The 23,306-nt window shown below is 40.4% G+C and overlaps 1 protein-coding gene and 1 long non-coding RNA gene across 9 annotated transcripts in view; one reads left to right on the forward strand and one right to left on the reverse strand.

Moving 5' to 3' along the window:
* LOC309667029 overlaps nucleotides 1-23,306 on the reverse strand; it is a 416,481-nt gene that overhangs the window by 56,868 nt on the left and 336,307 nt on the right. The window lies entirely within an intron of this gene.
* The window catches only part of ADAT2 (adenosine deaminase tRNA specific 2), a 110,326-nt gene that overhangs the window by 10,431 nt on the left and 76,589 nt on the right, over nucleotides 1-23,306 (forward strand). For 6 of the 8 annotated variants that reach the window (XR_014267309.1, XR_014267310.1, XR_014267311.1 and 3 more), the window contains exons 2-6: nucleotides 1,760-1,864; nucleotides 4,268-4,418; nucleotides 6,003-6,109; nucleotides 10,212-10,284; nucleotides 10,393-10,507. Coding sequence is in view for 1 of the 8 variants with exons in the window: in XM_082474999.1 (XP_082331125.1) it covers nucleotides 1,760-1,864; nucleotides 4,268-4,418; nucleotides 6,003-6,109; nucleotides 10,212-10,284; nucleotides 10,393-10,436 (480 nt within the window). In the remaining 7 variants the exon portion in view is untranslated. Of the gene's footprint in view, nucleotides 1-1,759; nucleotides 1,865-4,267; nucleotides 4,419-6,002; nucleotides 6,110-10,211; nucleotides 10,285-10,392; nucleotides 11,125-14,565; nucleotides 15,771-23,306 lie in introns of those variants that run through there. The other 2 variants (XR_014267315.1, XM_082474999.1) reach the window with 2 other exon arrangements.

Consider the following 23,306-nt stretch of genomic DNA (forward strand, 5'->3'; position numbering starts at 1 on the left):
GTACAATATGCTCCCACCATGTGCCTCTCCTTTCAGCGCTTTTGGCCAAATGATAAGTGTCAGTTGAGCACGCTTGAAGCAGCTAAGGAACCCATGCTGGCATTATGATAGGACGTTATTGCTACTATAAATAGTGTAGCTGGGAGCAAGAGGCTAGTGCAGGAGACAGAACACACTGTTTTCCGCTAAGTCTTCAACTTGGCACTTTATATGCCCTATGGTGTGTGAAAATACCTCCGCTTAAATGGGAGTCTTGTCTTGCAAAGGGTCTTCCGGCCTGCCAAAGTAGGAAATGCTGTGCCTTTCTAGAAACAGCTGTATTTGGGTTTTTTAACTGTAGTGAGGTGGCAATGATTGTATACTAGTCCAAGGGTTGCACCCGTTTAAAGTTCTCTCTCACCTGTGGTATCAGGGCATCCCAGAGGTAACCTGCCTGTTTTTGCTCTCTGCCTGAAGAAGTATTCCTTAGCTGTCCTGGGCCCCGGAGCTGCTGGGGTTCCCTCAGCCATAGCGCTGGAAGAAAAATGGGCAGCCTCTGATAGAGGGGAGACTTTGCAAATATAATAATTGGTTTGCCATTCCTGGGATGGTGATGGAACTATGCCTAAACTTATTTTTCTCATTTGTGTTTTTCAGTTGAGGTATACTTCACATACAGTGAGATGCACAGGTCTTAAATATATTGTTCATTCAGTTTTGAGTGATGCAGACATCTGTGTAAGCCACATCCTTACCAAGATAAAGTTTTCACCACCACAGAAAATTTCCTTGTGTCCCTTTCCAATCTACACATCCCCTTTCATGAAGCAACCACCGTTGCAATTTCTTTCATCGTAGTTTAGTCTGTTCTAGTACTTCACGTGATTTGTGTTTGACTTCTTTTACCTTAGCACGTCTGAGATTCATCCATGTTGGTGTGTGTATCAGTAGTTTGTTTCTTTTTATTGCTGAATAGTATTCTGTTATGTGAATATGCCACAGTTTCTTTATTCATTCTTTTGTTGAGGGACACCTGTGCTATTTCCAGAGTTTGGCTATTATGAATCAAGCTGTTATGAACATTCTTTTACAAGGTTTTTTGGTGGACATATATTCCCTTCTCTTAAATAAATACTTAGGAGTAGAATAGGCTATATGTTCACAGGCTATATGTATGTTTACTTCTTAAAGAAACTTCCAAAATGTTTTCCAAAGTGGTTATGCTATTTCTTTGTATAGAATGCTTCTAAACTTTTATTGTCTCACTTAGAGCAGAAATTGTGGGCACAGGGAGATATCCAGTCTGGTCACCTTTATGCTGTTGGAACTCTAGAGGATATTTTCTGTAATTTTTAGAGAAACAAAAAAATAAGTAGAATTTCAACAAGGAAAGAATTTTAACAAAAGATTTATAAATGTTACTTATTCTTCTACCTCTTTGCAGATATATACACTATCTCAGAAAAGGTGCATAGACCCTGGCAATTAAAAAAAAAGAGTCAGTAGCAGTCTTTTGATTACTTCTGCTTCCAATGAGAAGAAAAAAGTCAGGGAGCTCAGGACCCATGAAGGGGATTTGTTCCTGAATCTCCTTAATATGGATACGACAGAGAACAAAGGCACTAAATACTAAAGTATGTTTGAGAAAAGGGAAAGCTGACCTGCATTTCTTTGTTCTGGTGTCTGTACATGTGTGTACTGCTCAGGCTGCATCTTTTCTCTCCTACCATCTTTTCATGTTTTGAACATTACCTCTTAGATTTTCCATTTTGTTTTTCAGGCCAAAGAAGCCCTAGAAAATATTGAGGTTCCTGTTGGCTGCCTTTTGGTCTACAACAATGAAGTTATAGGGAAGGGAAGAAATGAAGTTAATCAAACCAAAAATGTATGTGAGTTGAATAGTATAATTGCAGACACATGGAAGTGATGGTAGGTGTGGAATGAATTTATCGTAGTTGACTAGAAGATGGGTCTGTGTAGAGTCCCGTGAGTATCAATGGAAGGATGGATTCCCTAAACATCTCTTGTTTTGAATGCCCTTTTTTTCTGATTATAAAAGTGATACATGTTGATTTTTTTAATGAAAATTCTACTTTATAAAACACATCAATTTAATTCATATCGTATCCGTTAGTACCTTTAAATAATGTATTCTTCCTGGAAAATTAAAAAGTCACCCTCAGTTGATAGCTATGGAGGTATAAAAAGATTGTATAAAGGAAGCTATTCCTAAATCAGATAATTCAGTGAAAAACAGTCTCCACCACCTGCTGTCTCTGTCTACAGGTACACTTTAAAAGCTTGTGTGACTTTAATTTATTGTGGTTAGGTTGAGAAGTTCATGAATTAAGGCAACACTTCCTGAACATGGTATCACAACAGTGTGTCACAGTGAGTATAAATGAAGTATCAAGTTTTAGGATTATAAAAAGTGCTAGGTGCACCCAAGGATAGCTTATAACTTTAATACCCCTCACACAGACCTTGATCTTACTTGGGAGCCAGAGAACAAGCTGGTGTTGGAACTGGTGCTGTGAGGACTTTAAAGTTCATCCATCACATCTATCAAAAAGAAAACTCAGATTTAGTGAAACACAAGCAAAATAGGAACCCAGATTCACGAAGCAATTGTTATGTGGATATCAAAATGCTTATGAGATAAGTAATAAACCATAATACAGCAATTAGTGAATATACAGATACTTATGCAGGAGTGGAATTTTGTGTTTTAAATAATTGTCATATCTCCCTATGTGTATTTTGTAGTTCAGTACAATATCTTTAATGTGAGATCATTGAATGTCCTAGCAACATCCATCTAAACCCCAGTGACCTGGGTTTCTTCCACACCTTGAAATTAACCTGGATTTATTTTTAGTTTTCTATGCTCTATAGAAGATTACCCTATAATCACAGTATAGAAAGACTCTTGACCCCAAATGAGGAGACCCGAATCCTACTTTTGGCTCTGATACCATCACCCTCTGTCACGACCACCATCACCTCTCCCAGCTGTGTGTCTTTAGTAGCTCCTAATGTAGCTTAGCTTCTGGTTCTTCAGCAGTAAGAGAGTTGATTGAGATGATTTAGGTCAACGATTATTTCTTGAGAACTATGGGGACATTTGATTCAGTAGTTCTGAATTTGATTTTTAAAAAGCACCCGAGTTGGGGAAACTTTTCTTTTTTAAGCTCCCTAGTTGGTTCTGGTATGCAGTCATGTATGGGAACCTCTTTGCTAAAGCACCTTCCAGCTCTGAGTTTATATTAATTCTGGGCCAGCAATGCTCCCATCTGCCTCTGGTTTCCATGGCAGCTTGGCCACTGTGCCAGCACTTTCCACCCTGCCCTATGTCACAGGTAAATGAACACCTTTCTGTTTGTCCCATCAAATTTTATGCTCGTTGAGGACAGAGACTTTTTTTCCCACAAAGAGTTTAGCACAGTGGCTTATACATACTTGACACTCCGTGTAAGTTTATTGATAAACATGATTATCATGAATATTATAAATAATTATCACATAACAGAGTGCATATATCACGTTATGCGTCATTGTGCTTCATATAATTCAGATCGCTTTATGAGTTGTAGATACCAGTATATCCAGTATTACATTGGGGAAACCAAGGCTTGGAGAAGCTATGTAACTTGCCCAGAGCTGTATAATCAGTAACGTCACAGTCAGGATTCAGATTGAAGTGTGGTTGATTCCAGACTATGTGATTTCTCCTCTACTCAACTACTCCCATGAGGTATCTGAGACTGATACCAAATCTCTGCTTCTCTCTAGAGTCTGCCAGTATATAAAATCTCATCTCAAAGAAAATACAAGGGATGACATTCCAGTGATGACATTCTAAATATAGATTTGCTTAGAGTGAGGTCAGTGACCGCCTTGAAAACATACTCGTAACTGGAACATATGCTTAGGAAAATTTCAAGTGTCCCCTGAAATATTCAGGAACCATAGACACATCTTTTTTTTTTTTTTTGAGACTTATCTCTCTATGGCATTTTAATTGAAAGAGTGTCCCCTAAAGTACTTAGGTACTTAACTAAAAATAGAGCATAATTCGTGTGGCATCTCAGATTAGGTGTCTTTTGTTGGTGAGGTTATGGTACTTGAACTAGGAAATACACTGTCAACTGCTAAGGGTGTCCTGAAACCTTTATTCGCTAAAACGCTGGCAGAAATGATAGGCCTATTTTTCATATTTACTTTTGAATATTTGTAAAATTCAGTTACATGTAGCCAACAAGGTCAATGCAAGCACCTCTTCTTTCAGGCTACTCGACATGCAGAAATGGTGGCCATCGACCAGGCCCTAGATTGGTGTCGTCGACATGGCAAGAGTCCTTCGGAGGTGTTTGAACACACGGTGCTGTACGTCACCGTGGAGCCGTGTATCATGTGCGCAGCCGCTCTCCGCCTGATGAGTATCCTTTGACTTCACAGGTTAATGTCTCGTACTCTTCCTGTGAACTAGAAAATGGCCAAACATTATAGTAGAAACATAACCCATTTCTACTACATGAAAACAGAGACTTATGAAACAAATTATAGGAGGTGCACATTATAAAATACAGTATCCCTTGGCCAAAAAATTTTTAGGAAAGATTTTTGAATAATAAAATTACCTCATTTTTAATATCAATAAACATATAACTATTAAGTAAGCTAGAGCAAGAAACACATGACAAACTGTCGTGTAAAGATAAACCATAAATTAGGTTATAAAACAGCGTGCATAGGAAAAGATCTGAAGACTATGCATCTGTTTTGCCTTTAGTGAAGAGATTATAGGTGATTTAAAATTTTTCTTTCTCTGTTAATATGTTTTTATTGTTTATTTTTGCCATGAATACTTATTACATAGGAGGCTTGAAAAATTTTAAGTCAGAAGTAAATACAAAGTAAAAAACAAATCATTTATGATACTATAATTGTAAATAAATGGGAAATTGATAAAGTTACAGCTCTTTGAATTCTGTCTTTCACATAATAAGCGATACAAATACTGAATACAGCGAGTTAACCTCTAAAGATATTTTAAAAAATTATTTGATAATTCAACAACTCAATTTCATACTTGCATATTTTTATGTACTTATTTTGCTGTGTGTGTGAATCATTTAATCACTTTAAAAATAATAGAGAGGGTTTTGAGTATGAAAATATGTACAATTTCCACTTTATAAGCTCTCTGCCCATCCTGCCTTACAGAGTGGCTCTGCTTTAGTCTGGTTTGTACTAGGTCACAGGTTGTATTTGTTTGAGGAAAGAACAGGGAATAATCTATTATTTTTAAGAGGTGAAAATCCCTGGATTAAATTCCTGCCTCCTTTCTGGCTCCAATTCTCTAATGATTCCAAAAAATCATCTAGGAAGAATCAGAGAGAGCACTGAGCTCTGAGCATTCAGCAGCTACACAGTCAGTTATCATTCCATTTGCAGTTGTGACACATTAGTTTCTATATTCTTTAAATCTCTTTCTTTTGTGTAACTGGATTGTATAACTGGATTTTTAAGACGAAGCCTAAGTTTAATTTTTTTTTAATAAGTGTGGCTATTTTTTTGATAATTTATGTTTTGGCTGCGTTGGGTCTTTGCTGCTGCTGCGTGCAGGCTTTCTCTAGTTGTGGCGAGCGGGGGCTATTCTTCGTTGTGGTGAGTGGGCTTCTCCTTGCAGTGGCTTCTCTTGTTGTGGAGCACGGGCTCTAGGCACGCAGGCTTCAGTAGCTGTGGCTCGTGGGCTCTAGAGCACTGGCTCAGTAGTTGTGGCGCACGGGCTTAGTTGCTCCGCGGCACGTGGGATCTTCCCGGACCAGGGATCGAACCCGTGTCCCCTGCATTGGCAGGTGGATTCTTAACCACTGCACCACCAGGGAAGTCCCAGTTTAATTGTTTTTAAGAGTAGCATGGGCTTTCCTCTCCAGGCTAGCTGGTATAAACCCACCCTAGTTTTGTCACGATAGGCACTTGAACTGCACACTCTTTGTAGGACCTTAATTCTTCCTTAGAAATCCCGCTGGTTGTCTATGGCTGTCAGAATGAACGATTTGGTGGTTGTGGCTCTGTTCTAGATATTGCCTCTGCTGATCTACCGAATACTGGGAGACCATTTCAGGTAACATGAACTGTTATACTTTTTCTTTTTTTCTAATTACTGTGATCTCACTATGGGCTTGCAAATAGTTAGCGTGTGCTCAGTACACCAAGAAGCCACGCTAGAACCAGGTGGGCTCTTGGGACCTCTGGTCAAGGTCATTGATGCCTCAGTGTAAGACAACAGGTAATCATTTCCAGGTGAGTGCTCAGCTCTCTTAATTAACAGAATCCCTCCAGAAGGAGAGTCCCAGCCTTCTGAGTTTTCCTCTAACTGTCTTCACCCATGCCTTCAGCTATGTTTGAGGACCCTGCCACTGTGGGCGTTCTCCATCCATGCGTGTGCCTGGCTCCACGCTGTACCAAGTTTGTGTGAGGCTCGGTGACAGTAGATGCTATTTACAGTGAATGTACAATAATTTTGCACAAAGTCAGTCGTTTTGCTTGATTGCCCTGTACTATTTTTGGTGTCTAGCAATCAATACCTGTTTTCATTATTTTTTTTTTCCTGCCTTTTTAATGTTGAAATTTCCCTCAGGCCCAAGAATCCACTTAGAAATTCTACTTTCCCTTTAACCTTGCCACTTCTCCCAAAGTTTTTATGTTTAAGGCTATGAGCAGTAGGAATTTATATTTCAGCATTTGGTCTATAGACAAATACCAGTTTCCATAAACTGGTTTGATTGTTTTTTTCTCCAGATGTAAGGTTAATCCTAAAAGTATTATGCTTTAAAAAGAAAAGGACTTAACAAATTGCTGGACATGGTGGGTAGTTAACAACAAAGACCTCAGATATTCTTGGGAGAATATTAAGTACCTATGAAGGGCTAAATTTGGCTGAATCCCACTGAGAACAAGATTTGGAAAACATTCTATTTTGAGTTTTCCCAGCTGAACATTGGCTTTCTTAACAACTCCTGCACTTTTGAGAATAGATGACTTTTAACATCACATCAGAAAAGAAATTGTAGTAGAATGATGGAGAGTAAGCAATACAGTTAGCTTGATCATTAAAAAAATCTACAAAGTGATTTGCTTTTCCCAGTTGCTTCTATCAGTAGCTCAAATTTTGCTTATATAAGTCTTTGCAAGTGAATTGCTGACTCTACTTCATTTATGAGAAAGATCTAAAGAATTTCTCAAAGCTTCTGGGCAGAACAAAGATGAGCTATTTGATATCGGACATGGGGGAACATTTTTGACCAACATGCCGGTGACATTGAGTGCACACCATCCTCTCCTGCACGTCCCTGCACAGAATCCAACAGGATCTGGTTGAACCAAAAAATAAGTTCACTTGCAGTGTGTGTACCTGGCCAGATTGGCTCTATCAAAATGAATGGCCATGGTTTGAAGCCACATCTCCAGATTTGATGCCAAAATACGTTTTTTTTTTTTTACGGTGTTTTGAGATTCTAGAGAAACTATCGATACCCCAGGCTTCTGGACGCTGTGTTTTCTTCTTTTATTTGGCTGGCTTAGGGTGTGGGTAGGGGTGAGGCGGGAATCTGTGGGAGGTGCGATGCTGTTTTTGTATTGCAGAGTTATAGATTCTTTTAATACTGTATTATAAGCAACATTAAAGTTCATAGAGGAGACCTACAGAACTATTCTTTTCAAAGAAGATGGTGATTAATTTACTTTACCTGCCTTGTGTAAAAAAATTATTTTAATAAGAATATGTGCTTTTTGTTAAAGCCACAAATTTGTAGCTATACTAGATGCCCGAAAAGATTACCTTGGTAGCTTAGAGGGATCCAGTTTCCTTCTCCACCTGTAACTCAGTGGGTCTGGTCCCTGAGTGCACATTAGAATCACCTGGAGAGCTTGGACCCAAGCCTGTGCTTGGACCCCACCCCAGACCCACTGAATCGGAAGCCGTGGAGGGAGGGGGAGCATTGGTTTTTTTTTCAGTGAGCTCCCAAGTGATTCCACTGAGCAGCCAAGGTGGAAAACCAGGGTTCTGACTTTACCTGAGAGGAGAGTGCTTTGTGCAGCTGGGTGCTCCTGAGACAATGAGGAGAGGTGGGGGACCCGGGGGACAGGAACACTGAACAGTGTAGGAGACGCCGTACTCACCAGCATGGTTAGAAGATGAAGTACTGAGAAGCCAAGGGAGGAGAGGGTTCTAAAGAGAAGCAAGCGTAGCCAGTAGTCTCCACGACTGCAGAGAGTTGAGGAGAGGGAAAAGACCAGTGTTTTGGTCAATAGGGGCCCTTGAGATATCTAAGAGGGCAATCCTGGGAGCACAAGCCAGTGAGGATGAGGTTGAGGAGGAACCGAGAGCCGCAAAAGTGACGGCCACGATTCGGGAATGTTCTCTGGGGGGAGCAGGGTATCAGCTTGCGTGGGGGACAGGGTAGAAGGAAGATGATTGGGGTTTTTTTTCCCAGCTCTATTGAGATATAGTTGACGTACAGCATTGTGTGATTATAAGGTGTACAGTGTGATGATTTGATGCACGTATATGGCAAAATGTTTATACCACAATAAGGTTAGTTCATACATCCTCCACTTCACATAACTACTATTTTGTTGTTGTTGTTATTACGTTATGGTGAGAACACTTAAGCTCCCCTCTCATAGCAACTTTCAAGCATACAATACAGTATTGTTCTCTATAGTCACCGTGCTGGAACTTATTCTTCTTATAACTGACAGTTTGTACCCTTTGACCAAAGTCTCCCCATTTCCCCCACCCCCTCCGCCCCTGTCAATCACCATTCTACTCTCTGTTTCTATAAAGAAAGTATTGTATATATGGTCATATATATATATATATATATATATATGAATATTATTCAGCCATAAAAAAAGAAGGAAATTCTGCCATTTTCAACAGCATGGCTGGACCTCAAGGGTGTTATGCTAAGCAAAATAAGCCAGAGAAAGACAAATACTGTATGATCTCCCTTACATGTGGAATCCAAAAACATCGAACTTGTAGCAGGTTGTTTTGCTGGGGAAGGTTTATGCAGGCTTTGTGGGCCCAGGCAGGAGCCAACTGAAGCACAAGAGAAAGGGAGGCTCATCTTGAGCAGTGGACCACACTCGCCGGCCCAGTGCTGGCTCCATCCTCTCCTGGGCACTGCTTCCAGATGGAAGATTCCCTGGAATCTCCTCCATTCATTGCATCACTTCTTGCACCTCCGAAGGGGGCGGCGTATCAAGTCCAAACTCCTTCAAAGCCCTATATATTTTGACTTCGTTTTTATTGCTTTAATTTCTTTCCTTGTACTCCCTTAATAATCACCCCACCCCCATCAGTTGGTTTTCTCACTCACAACCTAAGCCTATTCCTACTCTTCCCCTGAGATGATCTGCTGACTCTTTTTAAATATTCTCTATCGTTAAGGCAAGTTTAAGTTTCATCCCCCTGCTGTTACTACAATTTCTTACTCTTTCACATGTTGATAACTTCTCTGAAGGAATCTACCAAAGATAGAACAAACTGAACACTTAAAAAAAAAAATCCTTTGTGGTAAGGATCGACTGATTTTTTCTTTAAAAAGCCTGAGGGTAAATATTTTAGCCTTTGTGAGCCACTTACATCTCTGTCACATATTATTTATTTTTTTAACCCTTTAAAAATATAAAAACCATTCTTAGCTGACCATTTCTAGCTGTGGACTGCCAACCCTAGCTCTATAGAATCAAACACTTAATGGGCCACCAGTAAAGAACAGCAGATAAAAATAGCTTAGTGCTTAGTGAGCACTTAATGATATGCCAGGTATTTAACAGGGGTTATATTATCTAATCTCATTTAATCCTCACAAAATCCTTTTGGGTTAATTGCTATAATTCCCTGTATTTTACATATGAGGGAACCGAAGCATAGAAAGTTTAAGTATCTTACCCAAGATCACATAGCTAGTGATTTGTACTATGATCACACAGTAGTTGATTGAGAAATAATAATTAGTTGATCGAGAGAGATGTTTGAGACCATATGTCTATTTTTGTTTTTGGAAATATGCTTCCTTACCCATGTTACTAATATCCACAAGGCGTGTTAACATTGGAAATGTGTTTACATAATTATGTATATATTGCAGTTTGTGTGGGATACAATACACATTTTCCTAGGCCTACATTCATTCTCAGCTTTCTCGTTTCATCAGTGCATCCCTGGATATCGGGCTGAGGAAGCAGTGGAGATGTTAAAGACCTTCTACAAACAAGAAAATCCAAATGGTCAGTTTTCCGCTACTGTATGTATGTACTTCACTTAAATCAGTACGAAGAGAGTCTGCACGGGCCTACCTCTTCATTTTCTCTTTTTCTTTTCTATTCTTTTCACAGCACCAAAATCAAAGGTTCGGAAAAAGGAATGTCAGAAATCCTGAACTTGTTCTAATGAAAGACTCATGCTCCTGGACGACATCCTTGGACAGAAAGCTGTTGACATTGTTGAATCGTATGTTTATATATTGTCCTTAATCCATGGGAAAATGGTTTTTCATCATTTGCTCTGTTAAGGGAACAAATTAGCACTTTTAAAAAATCTGACAACTGCAAACAACTCCTAGATTTTCCACAAGCTGGAAGAACATTTTTAAGAAGGGGAAAAATTAAAGATTGACGTTTTAGAAATTAGTAAGCAGTGCCTGCTCTTCCTGCCAAAATCGTTATGCTCGGTCCAGGAAAGTGCTGACTTTCAGAGGATGTGTATATCTGGACTCAGTTACCTGGTGTGTCTGCATGGAGCACGGTGCCCTATGGACACCTGGTCCAGGCCTGGCCTTTCAGACTCAGACCCTTCATTCTTGGCAGCCACTATGTTCTCCCAGGGTGCGGGGGGCAGGATGTGACTTCCTTGGAAATTGTATATGAATCATATACATATAGACCGTGATTCTATGGTCCTTAGAGCAGATTTTTGCTTTTATAAAGCATTTAGAGAAAATACGTACTGTTAAAACAAGTGCTTAAGTATCATTTAAAAATTACAGCATACTGCTATTGTAAAATCTTATTTATGCCTTCTTTGAAGATGAATAGTCTTAACAGTAAAAGAAATGCATAAATGGACAACTCCTTCTTTGTTATTGAGCAACTATACTGTGCCAGGCTCTGTTTGTTCGCTGAAGCAGTGAGCAAAACAAAGAATCCTGCCCTCATGGAGCTCATATTCTAGGAGGAGGAGACAGATAATGAACATAACAGATTACACAGTATGTTAGAGGGTGATAAGAATTATGGCAAAAAGAAACAGAACAGGGTAGAAGGGGTGGGCATGCCATTTGGTGGTGGGAATGCTGGTTGCAGAATTATGGTTCGTTTCATCTGAAATCAAACACAGTTATTTCTCTTTATAAAAATCCAGATTTAGAATTTAAAATCTAAAATGTAAAAGGACTTCCCTGGAGGTCCAGTGGTTAAGACTCCTCACTTGCACTGCAGGCGGCAAGGGTTCCTTCCCTGGTCAGGGAACTAAGATCCTACATGCCGTGTGGCACGGCAAAAAACAAAACAAAACAAAAAGCAAAACTAAAATGTGAAAGTGTGAGCACAACCCTCAAAGGGTATCCACAGCAGGAAGTCCCAGGTATCGATGCTTCCTGACTGCGGCAGGGGTTGCCTCTGATGAACTGCAGCTTTGCAGAGCCATGCCGGGATGCTCTGCATCTGCCCAGAAGGGGGCCTCGCCGTTCCACCAGAAGCCCAGCTCCAGGCCCTGGAGGGCAGCTCCTCCGTTGCATTTCTTCAGTGGATTTATTTCCTTGATGCAAAGCATCTGTATTTGTTGGTTCTGCCATTTGAGCGATGTCTCTGACTTGTTTGTTTTGAATTACATTATAGGCTGGAATGTAATTGTGGTAAAGTATTTTTATATTGCCAAAAGTAGCAGTTATTCACAGTTACATGCTTCAGAGGATTTATAATTGCTTGGTTTTGTACATGTGTGTTTTTATCTGCATTTGAGAAGTTTTATGGAGAATAATATGCATAATTTTAAACTATAATAATGTTACATATACCTTCCCTTCAATTTCACCTACTTTAAAAATGATCTTCTCATTAAATTTTAGTGCTTTGACTAGGTTATTCCTTTTTGCCATTGGTCATGATTCATTTCTGCTTATGCTTTTCTGCAAGCAGACTTCATTGCACTTATTGTCTTCGTGTCATTTTCTTGGGGATTATTGGTAGATAAAAACCCTGGGAACTTTTTTCTGGGGAGTACCACCCTTTAAGTCCAGCCAAGCATCTTACGTCAAGTTGGTTCTTGGTAAACATTTGTTAAATAAAATTATTGATTGAAATTTAGGGAAAAATTAATAATAAGGAGAATATCTGGGATAAAAAGCCAAAGCCAAATAGTACCTGGGTATTTTAACCCAGAGATCGTCACTACTAAAAGGATCAAGAAAATAATAAAACTAAAAAGAGGGAAGGACAGAAAAGACTTACCGCTATACATATGTTCTGTCTTTGCTGTGTTTTGGAGAATGGGTAAGTGTTCCAAATTCCTAAGGATGGCTGAAAATTTTAATTCTGGTTATTACTTTTTTGATTCTCTCTCCAGTGATCGACTTATAGAATAGTCTGTCCTAAATTTTTGGTCTTAGGCACAGTTCCCTCCATTGCTTTGGGGAACAATCAGTTTGGATGGAGTACTGAAGATGGGAGGTCAGCACCTCCAGCACTGATACAGGGCCATTGTGGGCTCACAGATGTGAAGGCTGTGGGATTTTGACAGCAGTTAAGCAGTGGTGGTGAGGAGTTGAGGATGTATGATGACGTGATCCTGCTTCCTGAGTGGCACATTCTCTAGCTACTTAGACGTGGCTTAAAATATTGAAATGCTGCAGTTAGAAAGATTGAATCCAAGTGATTGATACTGATGGAGTGTGTCAAAGAGACCAGCTGAGAGGCTTGTTTTGTGTATGACATAATCCTGCAAGTTGTGGGATGCACAGAGGTTTTAGAATCACAGCCTTGTTTGGAGAAATTAGTGGGAAATGATTGCATCTAAGTTGCTGGAGTACCCAATGTTTACTGGTCTGTGCACCGGACTCTGCTGAGAATGGGTGGTGTGTAATGCTTTGGCACCTTCAGTCACTGATAAAAGATCATGTTAAAATATCTGTGTTTTCTTGTGACTTGGCACTCTCCCATACTGTGTTGTATTTGGAATATCATGGAGAGAAAATAGATAGCCAAGAACTCCAACGTAGGCAAGAACTGTTAATTTTTCTTTAAACTCTATTTGGAAATAACTTCAAACTTAGAGAAAAGTTGCAGAAATACCTATATATCCCTTATTCCTTAAACCTATTAACATTTTATACCTTTAGATTTATCTTTTGATATATATTATTCTCTCTGTAAAAAATATGTATATATAAATATATATATATAAAATACATATATATCAATATATGTTTTTCTGAACCATTTAGTAGAAAGTTATATACATCATACATTCTTATATAATTCTCATATAATCATGGTATAGTTATTGACGTCAGTAAATTTAATATTGTTACAATACTTTAATATACCATTTGTATTCCAGTTTTGTCTGTTGACCCCTTCACCTCCTTTAGAGAATTTTCCCCACCCCCCTGCAATATCAGATCCATTGTAAGGTCACATATTGCATTTGATTTTCATGTATCTTTAGCTTCTTTTATTCTAGAACATTTCTACAGCCTTTCTTTGTCTTTTGTGACATTGACATTTTAAAAATAATACAACCCTTCTGCCCCACCTCCTTTCTTTTTATTTTTTTATAATGGTGTTTCCTCATGATTAGATTCAGGTTATGCATTCTAGGTGATGTTATGTTCTTCTCAGAGTGTCGCATCTGGAGGCCCCTAAAGGCCATCTGTCCCTGGCTGGTGATGTTAATTTTGGTCACCTGGTGAAAGTGTTATCTGATTTCTTCGCCAAATAATTATTGTTTTTTCTCCCCTCCCTTGCAAAGAATATGCAGTCTGGGGAGAGGAACTGTGACATTTTTTAAAAGAAAATGTATTCAACATTGATGGAAAGGAGGGGGAAGAAAAATTAATGACATATATTTCAAAGCAACTGTTAAATTATTTGATTGCGTTCTTCCTCTTTTATTATGTCTGCCAAAATTTATAAAATTCTTTACAAAATTCTTTTCCTAATAATATTTTAAATAGGGATGTCTTAAAAATCAAAAGGCAGCCTCAGAAATAAGTTCTCTCCTAATCTTTTCCTCAGCAAAACTAATAATTATACCAATTTAATTATATATCTGATAAGATAGAGTTTTGGAAAAATAGGTCTAAGATGTTTCTGATTTCACAGATGGCCTATAGTGATCCGAGAGGATCTAGGTAGGTAGTCATTTGGCCATAAAATGTGAATTCTCTTGGGTTTCCATAGAGATATCTAGACTTAAAATGTTTTAAGCACTGCTACTTTCAAAATGACTGTCAGTAAAAATAGCAAAAGCCAAGGCTCTTTTTGAAAAAAAATTAAACATCTTTTTTAAAGTAGTGAGATTCCTGGTTAAAAATCCACGTTGAAGCCAAAGCTTGTCCTTCCTAGTCATTCTGCATCAACTGGCCTTGAATAGCCCTGGGGAGAAGAGCCGTCAGGAACTGCTTTCCCTGCCTTTTGGCAAAGGAGTGAGACGACATTGACTTCATCTATGAAGACAACGGCCAACTCTTTTCTTACTCCGTGAACTGTTAATTGTGTGTGGTGAGGAAAGGGGTGATGGGTGACATTATTTTTGTGGTAAGGCTGGCATATGTTCCGGCAAAAGTTTGACATCTTTAGGATCTTTGTTTTTTCAAGTTGAGCTAATAAAAACGGGCTCGTGGGATTATTTCTCACCTGATTTTTAAGTGACCACTGGGCTCCATACCACGTATCCATGACTACCAGGGAGACTTTGTGCTGTGGTTGAAGAAGCATGAACCTGGGGTTCTGGAGCAGGAGCTGGCACACCCTGCTTGCTGGCTATTGGGGAACAGCTCACAGGTTGAAAATGGTTTTACATTTTTAAATGGTTGAAAAAAAATCAAAAGGAGATTTTAGTGACCCGTGAACATGTGAAATTCAAAGGTCAGTGTCCATAAATTAAGTTTGGTTGGAACATAGCCATGCCCATTTGTTTCTGTATCGTCTGGGGCTGCTTCTGTGCTACAGTGGCAGAGTCGAGTGGCAGTGACAGAGACCTGTGGTTCCCACAGCCTAAAATGTCCAGTGTCTGGCCCTTTAAGAAAATGTTTGCTGCCCCCTGGTCTAGAGAATATGAAATGTTGAGGTTGGATTTCTAAGGTGCTTATTCAAGTTCTGTGACTTTGGAACTGAGTCATGTGGTTCATTGCACAGCTGTGGTGAATCGCTTCGGTACCGTGATTCTTTTTTCAAGTCGGTTTATGAATATGAAAGAGAGATACAGGACACTAAAATATTTACCCTGGCTTAGAATAGTTTGTTTCCTTACATACACTTCAAGGGAGTGGCAAGGAGAAAAGATAATTTATCATTTTATTTGGGTTTAGACTAAAAAAACCCATTTTATTCATGATCATCATATAAAAAATGTTATCAAGTATTTATCACTTTTAAGACAGTTACTATAATGTCAGAAATCTATTGGACCCTTTTAAAAAGCAGGACTTAAACAGAAACTACCTCTATACCATCCCCATCACTGTGCCTTTGCCAGTTTTCTTGGGGAACAGGCTTGGTAACCCTTTGGTGCTAGAAAAGACAAGAAATAAACATTTATTAGGTATTATGTGTGTGTGTGTGTTTTAACCCAGCATTGAGTTCAGGACAAAGCCTTATGCATAATAGGGAGATACTATGTCTTAATTCTAAACTGCATAGTAAAGAAGTCTTTGAGGCAGACTTCATGGAGAAGGAGGGACACTAGCTGTGCCCTGAAAGGCAAGTAGGATTTGGGAAGGCAGGTGAGAGGGTGAGGGCTGCATATGCGATATTAGAGTAGGGGAAAGGCAGCGGTGTGAAGATCCAGGCCAGGGATGCTTGGGCCAGGTTACAAAGATCCCCTACTTCTTTCCGAGGAGGAGTCATTTTTCATTCTCTTTCTGATGTGAGTGATTTCATACTCGTCCTGGAGTATGAGTGGTTTGGGGTAGGGGATTGCCAGGGGGCAAAGGTTCTGATGCTACTGTCACTGAGGAATCACACATCACTAGGCAAGATTTGAGTTGTGGGCACGGGGTGTGTCAGTAATAGATGCTAACATTTATTTACATTGAATGTGTGCCAGGCTCTATTCATATGTTACCTCAGTAATCCTCACATCAACCCCAAGAATCAGTACTGTTATCATCTCCGTTTTACATCAAGGAAACTGAGGCACAGAGAGGTTAAGTAACCTGTCCAGGTCGCAGAGCACTAAGTGATTGCACCCGAATAGGCTTGTTTATGCCACAGGAACAGCCCTCACGTTTTAGTGGCTTAGAACAAAGCTTTGATTCTCTCGTGCTTTACTTCTTGTCCATCTCAGGTCAGGCCAAGGGCTTAGGCCACCGTCTGGGACATCATCAGTCACGGTGGCAGGGAGATGAGCAAATGGCAAGCAGGGCTCTTGCTTTGGAGCAGGGTTTCCCACTCGAATGTGCGTGTGCATGGCCTGGGGAGCTTGTGAAGTACACATCGCGAATCAGGAGGTCTGGGGTGGGGCTGAGATTCTGCATTTCTAGCAAGCTTCCAGGTGACTCCTATACTGCTGGACCGTGGGCCACTCGAGTAAGGAGGGCTTATTGACTTTTTTTTTTTTTTTTTAAAGATTGATTGATTGATTGATTGCTATGTTGGGTCTTCGTTTCTGTGTGAGGGCTTTCTATAGTTGCGGCAAGCGGGGGCCACTCTTCATCGCGGTGCGCGGGCCTCTCACTATCGTGGCCTCTCCTGTTGCGGAGCACAGGCTCCAGACGCGCAGGCTCAGTAGTTGTGGCTCACGGGCCCAGTTGCTCCGCGGCATGTGGGATCTTCCCAGACCAGGGCTCGAACCCGTGTCCCCTGCATTGGCAGGCAGATTCTCAACCACTGCGCCACCAGGGAAGCCCGGGCTTACTGACTTTTGCCCAGAAGTGAATCATCACTTCTCACATAGGAATTAAAGTAAGTCACACAGACATGCCCAACTTCAAGGTGGCAGGAAATGTAAGGCACCATCTACCTCAGGAGGAGGAGAATGGGAGTATTTGTGAATAGCCCTAATGAAGAGCGAAAAAATGAGAAATTAGGATTTGAATTCAGGCAGGCTGTCTCCAGAGTGTGTGCTTTTTCTTTTTTTAAAGGTTTCGGTTTTCACATTTATTTTCCTAGATTTTATTTTATTTTTTAACCATTTAAAAAAATTGAATTGTAGTTAATTTACAATGTTGTGTTACCTTCAGGTATACAGCAAAGTGATTCAGATATATCTATATATCTATATATATCTATTTTTATATCTATTCTTTTTCAGATTCTTCTCCATTATAGGTTATTACAAGATATTGAATATAGTTTCCTGTGCTATACAGTTGGTCCTTGTTGTTTATCTATTTTATATACAGAAGTACATGCTCTTAATCATCACTCCGTACGATCATAGGTGTGGGTCTGTTCGCTACGGAGAAAGGGCAGCACGGTGGTAGACAGACAGTCAGGGTAGCCCTCGAGACTGGTCAGTTGCTGTCAACTTGTGTGACAAGTGTCCGGTGTCCCAGGCAGCTTCGTGTCAAAGGCAGCAGTTCTCAACGTGGTGTCGCAACTCTGTGAAATGTTCCAGTCCATTTTTTTCTTAATAATGTGCTGACGTCTCTGAATTATTTATTTTTGTTCGACGCATACCTTAGAGCGGATTCAAGCCTTTCCCGATTATGCCCTCTCTCTCATCTAATACTGTGGCATGCTTTCTTGTTTTGGAGAAAGGGTGGGGTCAAAGCCAGCACTCAGGGAATCGTGCATGATCCTGGGAACGCCCACGGGTGTGTGTCCATACACCATTCATCATGTGTGTTTGCTGCAAAGTGCCGGAGTTGCTGGTCTGGAGGAGTCCTAGGCTTGTGGTCAGCACAGCAAACTCAGCTCCCAGCTGGCGGTGGCTGAGAAGCAGCTTCTCTGAGCCTGCAGCTACACCCGTTCCTAGACGCTTCCGAGATGCTCCTTGACAGTTGGGAATTGTGGGAATGAATGGCGGATACCAGGCCCACGTTACAGTCTTCAAACGGAGAAGAGAGACCTGAGTTCCTTACAGCACAGAGCCGAGTGAACGTCACGCCTCCTTTGACCTTCCAGAAAGCTCACAGAAAGCCCAGCTCTTATTTCCACCCCAGCTCACTTTGCAGTCTGTTCCCAGACTGAAGTGTAGACAGACTCTTCAGAAACATCAGTTTCACCAAGGCCCTGTCTGCCTTATGGAAAACCTGACTTGCAGATGATACTTGGAATGAAATGATTGTCATTCCGCCATTAAAAAAAATCCTCCCAAAAAGGAGACAGAGGTACATTTCAGTTTTACACAATAATTAGAGATAAGATTTCAGAATTAACCATTACACTAGTTGATTCAGTCAGCAATTTAGCTAAGCGTGAGGGAGAAAATGGGCCTTGACAGCTTTTCTCTTGGAAATCAAGTTAGCCATGTTGAACAATGCTTTCACCCCTGTCCACCTTATCTGTCATTAATCATGGGACGAACTGGAGAAACCAGAGTTTCTCCAGAGACACTTTTGTCACGTAATGCATGTAGTTCAATTAAAATATGCAGATTAATGCAAAGTTAATAATTAAGGGCACATAAGAAACAAAGTCTTGCTATTTTTATTAATTACTTAGACTGAAACCTACAGTATGACTTTTTAAAATTAGTGGAACAGAATTCTACGGCTCAATCATTCCAATCCTAGTCCTAGAAGGTTCTACTAATGATCTTTCTTGGCTGTTAGTGCCCTTTGGAAAAAGACCTGTTCCTCCATCAGTAATCCTGACTTCACAGGAAAGTACTTTCAACTTTTAATCTAGTCTGAACTGGCATTGCTAGAAAGCCATTTCTTTCAATGACATTTCTATATTGGAGGCCTAAGTAACTTAAGGATGTCAGCTTGATTTTTGTATCAACAACGTCACCATCCTGATTCAAATGCTAAACAATTTCAGGAAGGATGAAATTTCTTCCTCACCTGAGAGGAAACCCATTTTCTTAGTGATGAGCTCTGCTGACACAACGGTCTGGGGAACCCAGCGTGCCTTCGGCACCTTTATTGGTGGATTTCCTCCTCAGGTAAGCCCGAGACTCCACACGGTGTTTTTTTTTTATCCTAAGCCCATTTTATCAACTTCATCAACCTCAAGCATTACTTTACTCTTCCCTTCAAAGTCTTGGAGGCTCCATGAAATCTTTTCCAATGACTCCAGCCCACAATGACCATTTTCTTCAAATTCCTACTTAGTGTCACATAGTTTAATACTCAATTGGTGTCTAATTACAGTAATTAGATTGTAATCTCCTCAAAAGCAAGGATTTAGCCCGATGCTAGGCCCAGGGGCGGTTTCGGTCAATGCTTGCGGAGCAATGGATTTGCAGTTCTGGATGGTTTCCAGGCAGCAGGACAAACGGGCGTATTAGCACTGCCGAGAGAGTGCTGTGTCGGCTGGCTGAGTGTGCCCTCCATCTCTGGGCGCTTTGGCGGATCACTGCCAGGCAGCTGGGCCGCCCAGGTAGCGTGACTTAGACCCCTGGCGATTTCCTCCAGCTCTTCTCTTCTCATTCGGACTGGGGCTCGCAGTTTCCCATTTCCAGGTTTGAGAAGTCAGGAGGACAAAGCAGGAGAGGGGCAGAGAGGTAAACATTTTAGATCTGCTTTGCTAGTACCTAACCTTCCTGTGGATGCATCACAAATAAAACAAGGACACATTGCACATTTCAGAGCGAGGAAAATGTTGTGCAGAGATTGATTTATATAACTTTTTAAAATTTTTTGCTAGATTAGTCCAGAAGCTGGATTAATATTTTAATCATATTCTCTTGAGAGGAAAAGGCAGCTGGTGAAATTGTTGAAGGTGACACGCCAATCTACATAGAAACCAAGTGTGGCTTGGAGACCACCATGGAAATAATAACTTCAGTCATTAAGTGGATAATGAAAGGAAGAAAGAAACCAGATAAGTTTTCCGGTTCAAGAAGTTATTTTTATTATAAACTAACCTTAGGGAGACCATAAGCTTTATTATTATTTTAACATTTAAATTCAAATACTGATGGATTTATCTTTTCACTGCTGATTACTCTTGGCAACAGCAGAGTTAGCAATGAGGGCTATAGAACATCTTTCATCTTTTTATTTTTAAGTTGCCATTTTAATTGTGTATATAAGCTCAGTTGTGCAGGCAAAGCATGGCAAGGAGCACACAGTGTCACAATTCGTGTCGGGTTTTTTTTGTTTTTTTTTAATTTTAGAATTTTATTTATATTTTTATACAACAGGTTCTTAGTAGTTATCCACACAATTCATGTCTTGATACACGATTTCTCTCTCCCCATGAACTTGGCTTTCCAAGGCTGGAATTCTAACAGTTGGTACAAAGTCAATGGTCTTATTCAGGATCCGCAGATGAATTGCCAATGCCTTTGCATATTCTGTAATCCTTTCTCCAAAATAACAGTACCTATTATCACTTTTACTGTTATAATTATCATTCGGTTCTGTACTAAGTGATTTACATGTATCTTCTCACACTGACATGTCTGTGATAGGTACTACCATCATGTATCAGTTTTCTGTTGTCACAGCAATGTTATGTAACAAAACCCCACAAAACCTCAGTGGCATGCAAAAATAACTATTTATTGCTCATACACGTGGGGTGATTGGCTAAAGAGATCTGCCAGTCTTGGCTGGATTGGCTCATGACATGTAGGATTTGGCTGACTGAAGACTGATCTAGCCTGGCCTTGGCTGGGATAAATGGGGCAATCCAGCTCTTCAATTTGTATCTCCTCCTCCAATGGGCTGGGCTGGGCATGTTCTGTTGTGACTGGAGAGCTGCAAGCTCTGAACAAGCCTAATTGCATAAGTCCATTTCAACCTTCTTCGTGCAACATGTCTGTTAATATCTCAGACATGTTGGTTAAAGCAAGTCATATAGTTAAATGTAAGGATGTTAAATAAGTCATTCCATCCCTGTAGAGAGCATTGGAAAACGGCAGGGCAAAAGGTAGATAAGAAATGATGAACAATTGGGCCCATTTTTGCAATCTAGGACATGTTCGCTTTTTCAGCTGGAGAACATGAGGCTTAGACAGTAAGTGTCTTACCTAGGGTCACATAGATATATTAAGTGACAGAGCTTGAATTTGAACCTGGGTTTGTCTTTTCTCAAAGCTGGAGCTCTTAATGATGTACTATAAATGCAAGCTTTAGAAACTAGATATGCCTCCAACTCCTTTCCAGATATAAGCCATCATTTAACTCCCTCATTATGCCTCTTAACCAATGAAGACAAAAGGCAGCTGTTGATATTATATCATGAAAATGCGGTGAGGAGTAATTAATGTTAGTAAATTCTCTGAAAAAGTGCTAGGTATTATGATCAAAGAAACACACAGACTTTTAAATCACTGCCTGACCTCATTTTACATTGTGTAGTCTTTCAGATCTCTCTTACCTGCCATAGTTTAGAAATGTACTGAGTATAACATTTCTTAATATTCTCACTCCTCTCTGCCTCAAATCATCCTAGCAATGCCCCAATCTGCCTATACTAGCAGTAATTATACATGAAAGTTATACCCTATACAAATTGCTTTTACAAAAATGACAGTAATATCTTTAAGATTGTCCAGAAAGTTGTATGTTTTAACAGTTGATAAATGTGGACTCTTAGCTGATAGAAAATTTAGTCTTTATATCAACTGCCTTTTCTTTTTTTTTTTTTTTAATAAATTTATTTATTTATTTTTGGCTGCATTGGGTCCTTGTTGCTGCATGTGGGCTTTTCTCTAGTTGTGGCGAGCGGGGGGTACTCTTTGTTGCGGTGCGCGGGCTTCTCATTGCGGCGGCTTCTCTTGTTGTGGAGCACAGGCTCTAGGCATGTGAGCTTCAGTAGTTGTGGTGCTCGGGCTCAGTAGTTGTGGGCTCTAGAGTGCAGGTTCAGTAGTTGTGGCGCACGGGCTTAGTTGCTCTGCAGCATGTGGAATCTTTGCGGACCAGGGCTCGAACCCATGTCCCCTGCATTGGCAGGTGGATTCTTAACCACTGCGCCACCAGGGAAGTCCTCAACTGCCCTTTCAACAGATGTGTCCTAGCCTAGTTTTGCTTTGTAACTTGCAGCTACTGTTGTTATTCCTTTTATTAAGTCAATTTCATGGCACATGTTTTGAAGAAAGTTGAAAAATTTTATATACTTCTGTTGACCCTAAAAGCAAAACAGCACAACGGTACATTCAAGCATGTGGCTTGCCAACAATGCATTTCTAAAAAAGTAATTTCATGGTGTACCCTTTGGCTCTTGGTCTCTGGTCTTGTCCTGGACCATTGACAATATAACAAAGACAACTTCCTGCTTCTCAGAAAAAGGAATTTTTTATAGAGCTCTGAGGACCACTGAGGGTCCATCAGGGTCTTTGTGAATGTCCTGTGGATCAGTAAGGTTTTGGGGATCACCTTGGAAATTCAGATTTAGGAAGGGAGAATATAAAGAAAAGGGAAAATTTGGAGAGAGGTGATACTGTGAAGATGAAGGGACATTGGTTCTGGAATGAGGGGAAAAAAACAAGGCTGATAAGTTTCAATCAACATACAAATGATTGGGGGAGACTGAGAAATTCAATTCAGATTCTTTGTGAACATAATAATTTGGGGAACTTGAGTATGGGCTGTATCTCTGCATTCTAGCACTTACCACATATATGGCACTCCCCTGCTCTCCCACAAGACCACTTAGGGCAGGGACTGTCACTATGTCTTTTTTTTTTTTTTTTAATTTATTTATTTATGGCTGTGTTGGGTCTTCGTTTCCGTGCGAGGGCTTTCTCTAGTTGCGGCGAGCGGGGGTCACTCTTCATCGCGGTGCGCGGGCCTCTCACTATCGCGGCCTCTCTTGTTGCGGAGCACAGGCTCCAGACGTGCAGGCTCAGTAGTTGTGGCGCACGGGCCTAGTTGCTCCATGGCATGTGGGATCTTCCCAGACCAGGGCTCGAACCCGTGTCCCCTGCATTGGCAGGCAGATTCTCAACCACTGCGCCACCAGGGAAGCCCTGT

The sequence above is a fragment of the Balaenoptera physalus genome, assembly GCF_965194825.1.
Source record: "Balaenoptera physalus genome assembly, chromosome: 9".
Taxonomy (NCBI): Eukaryota; Metazoa; Chordata; class Mammalia; order Artiodactyla; family Balaenopteridae; genus Balaenoptera; species Balaenoptera physalus.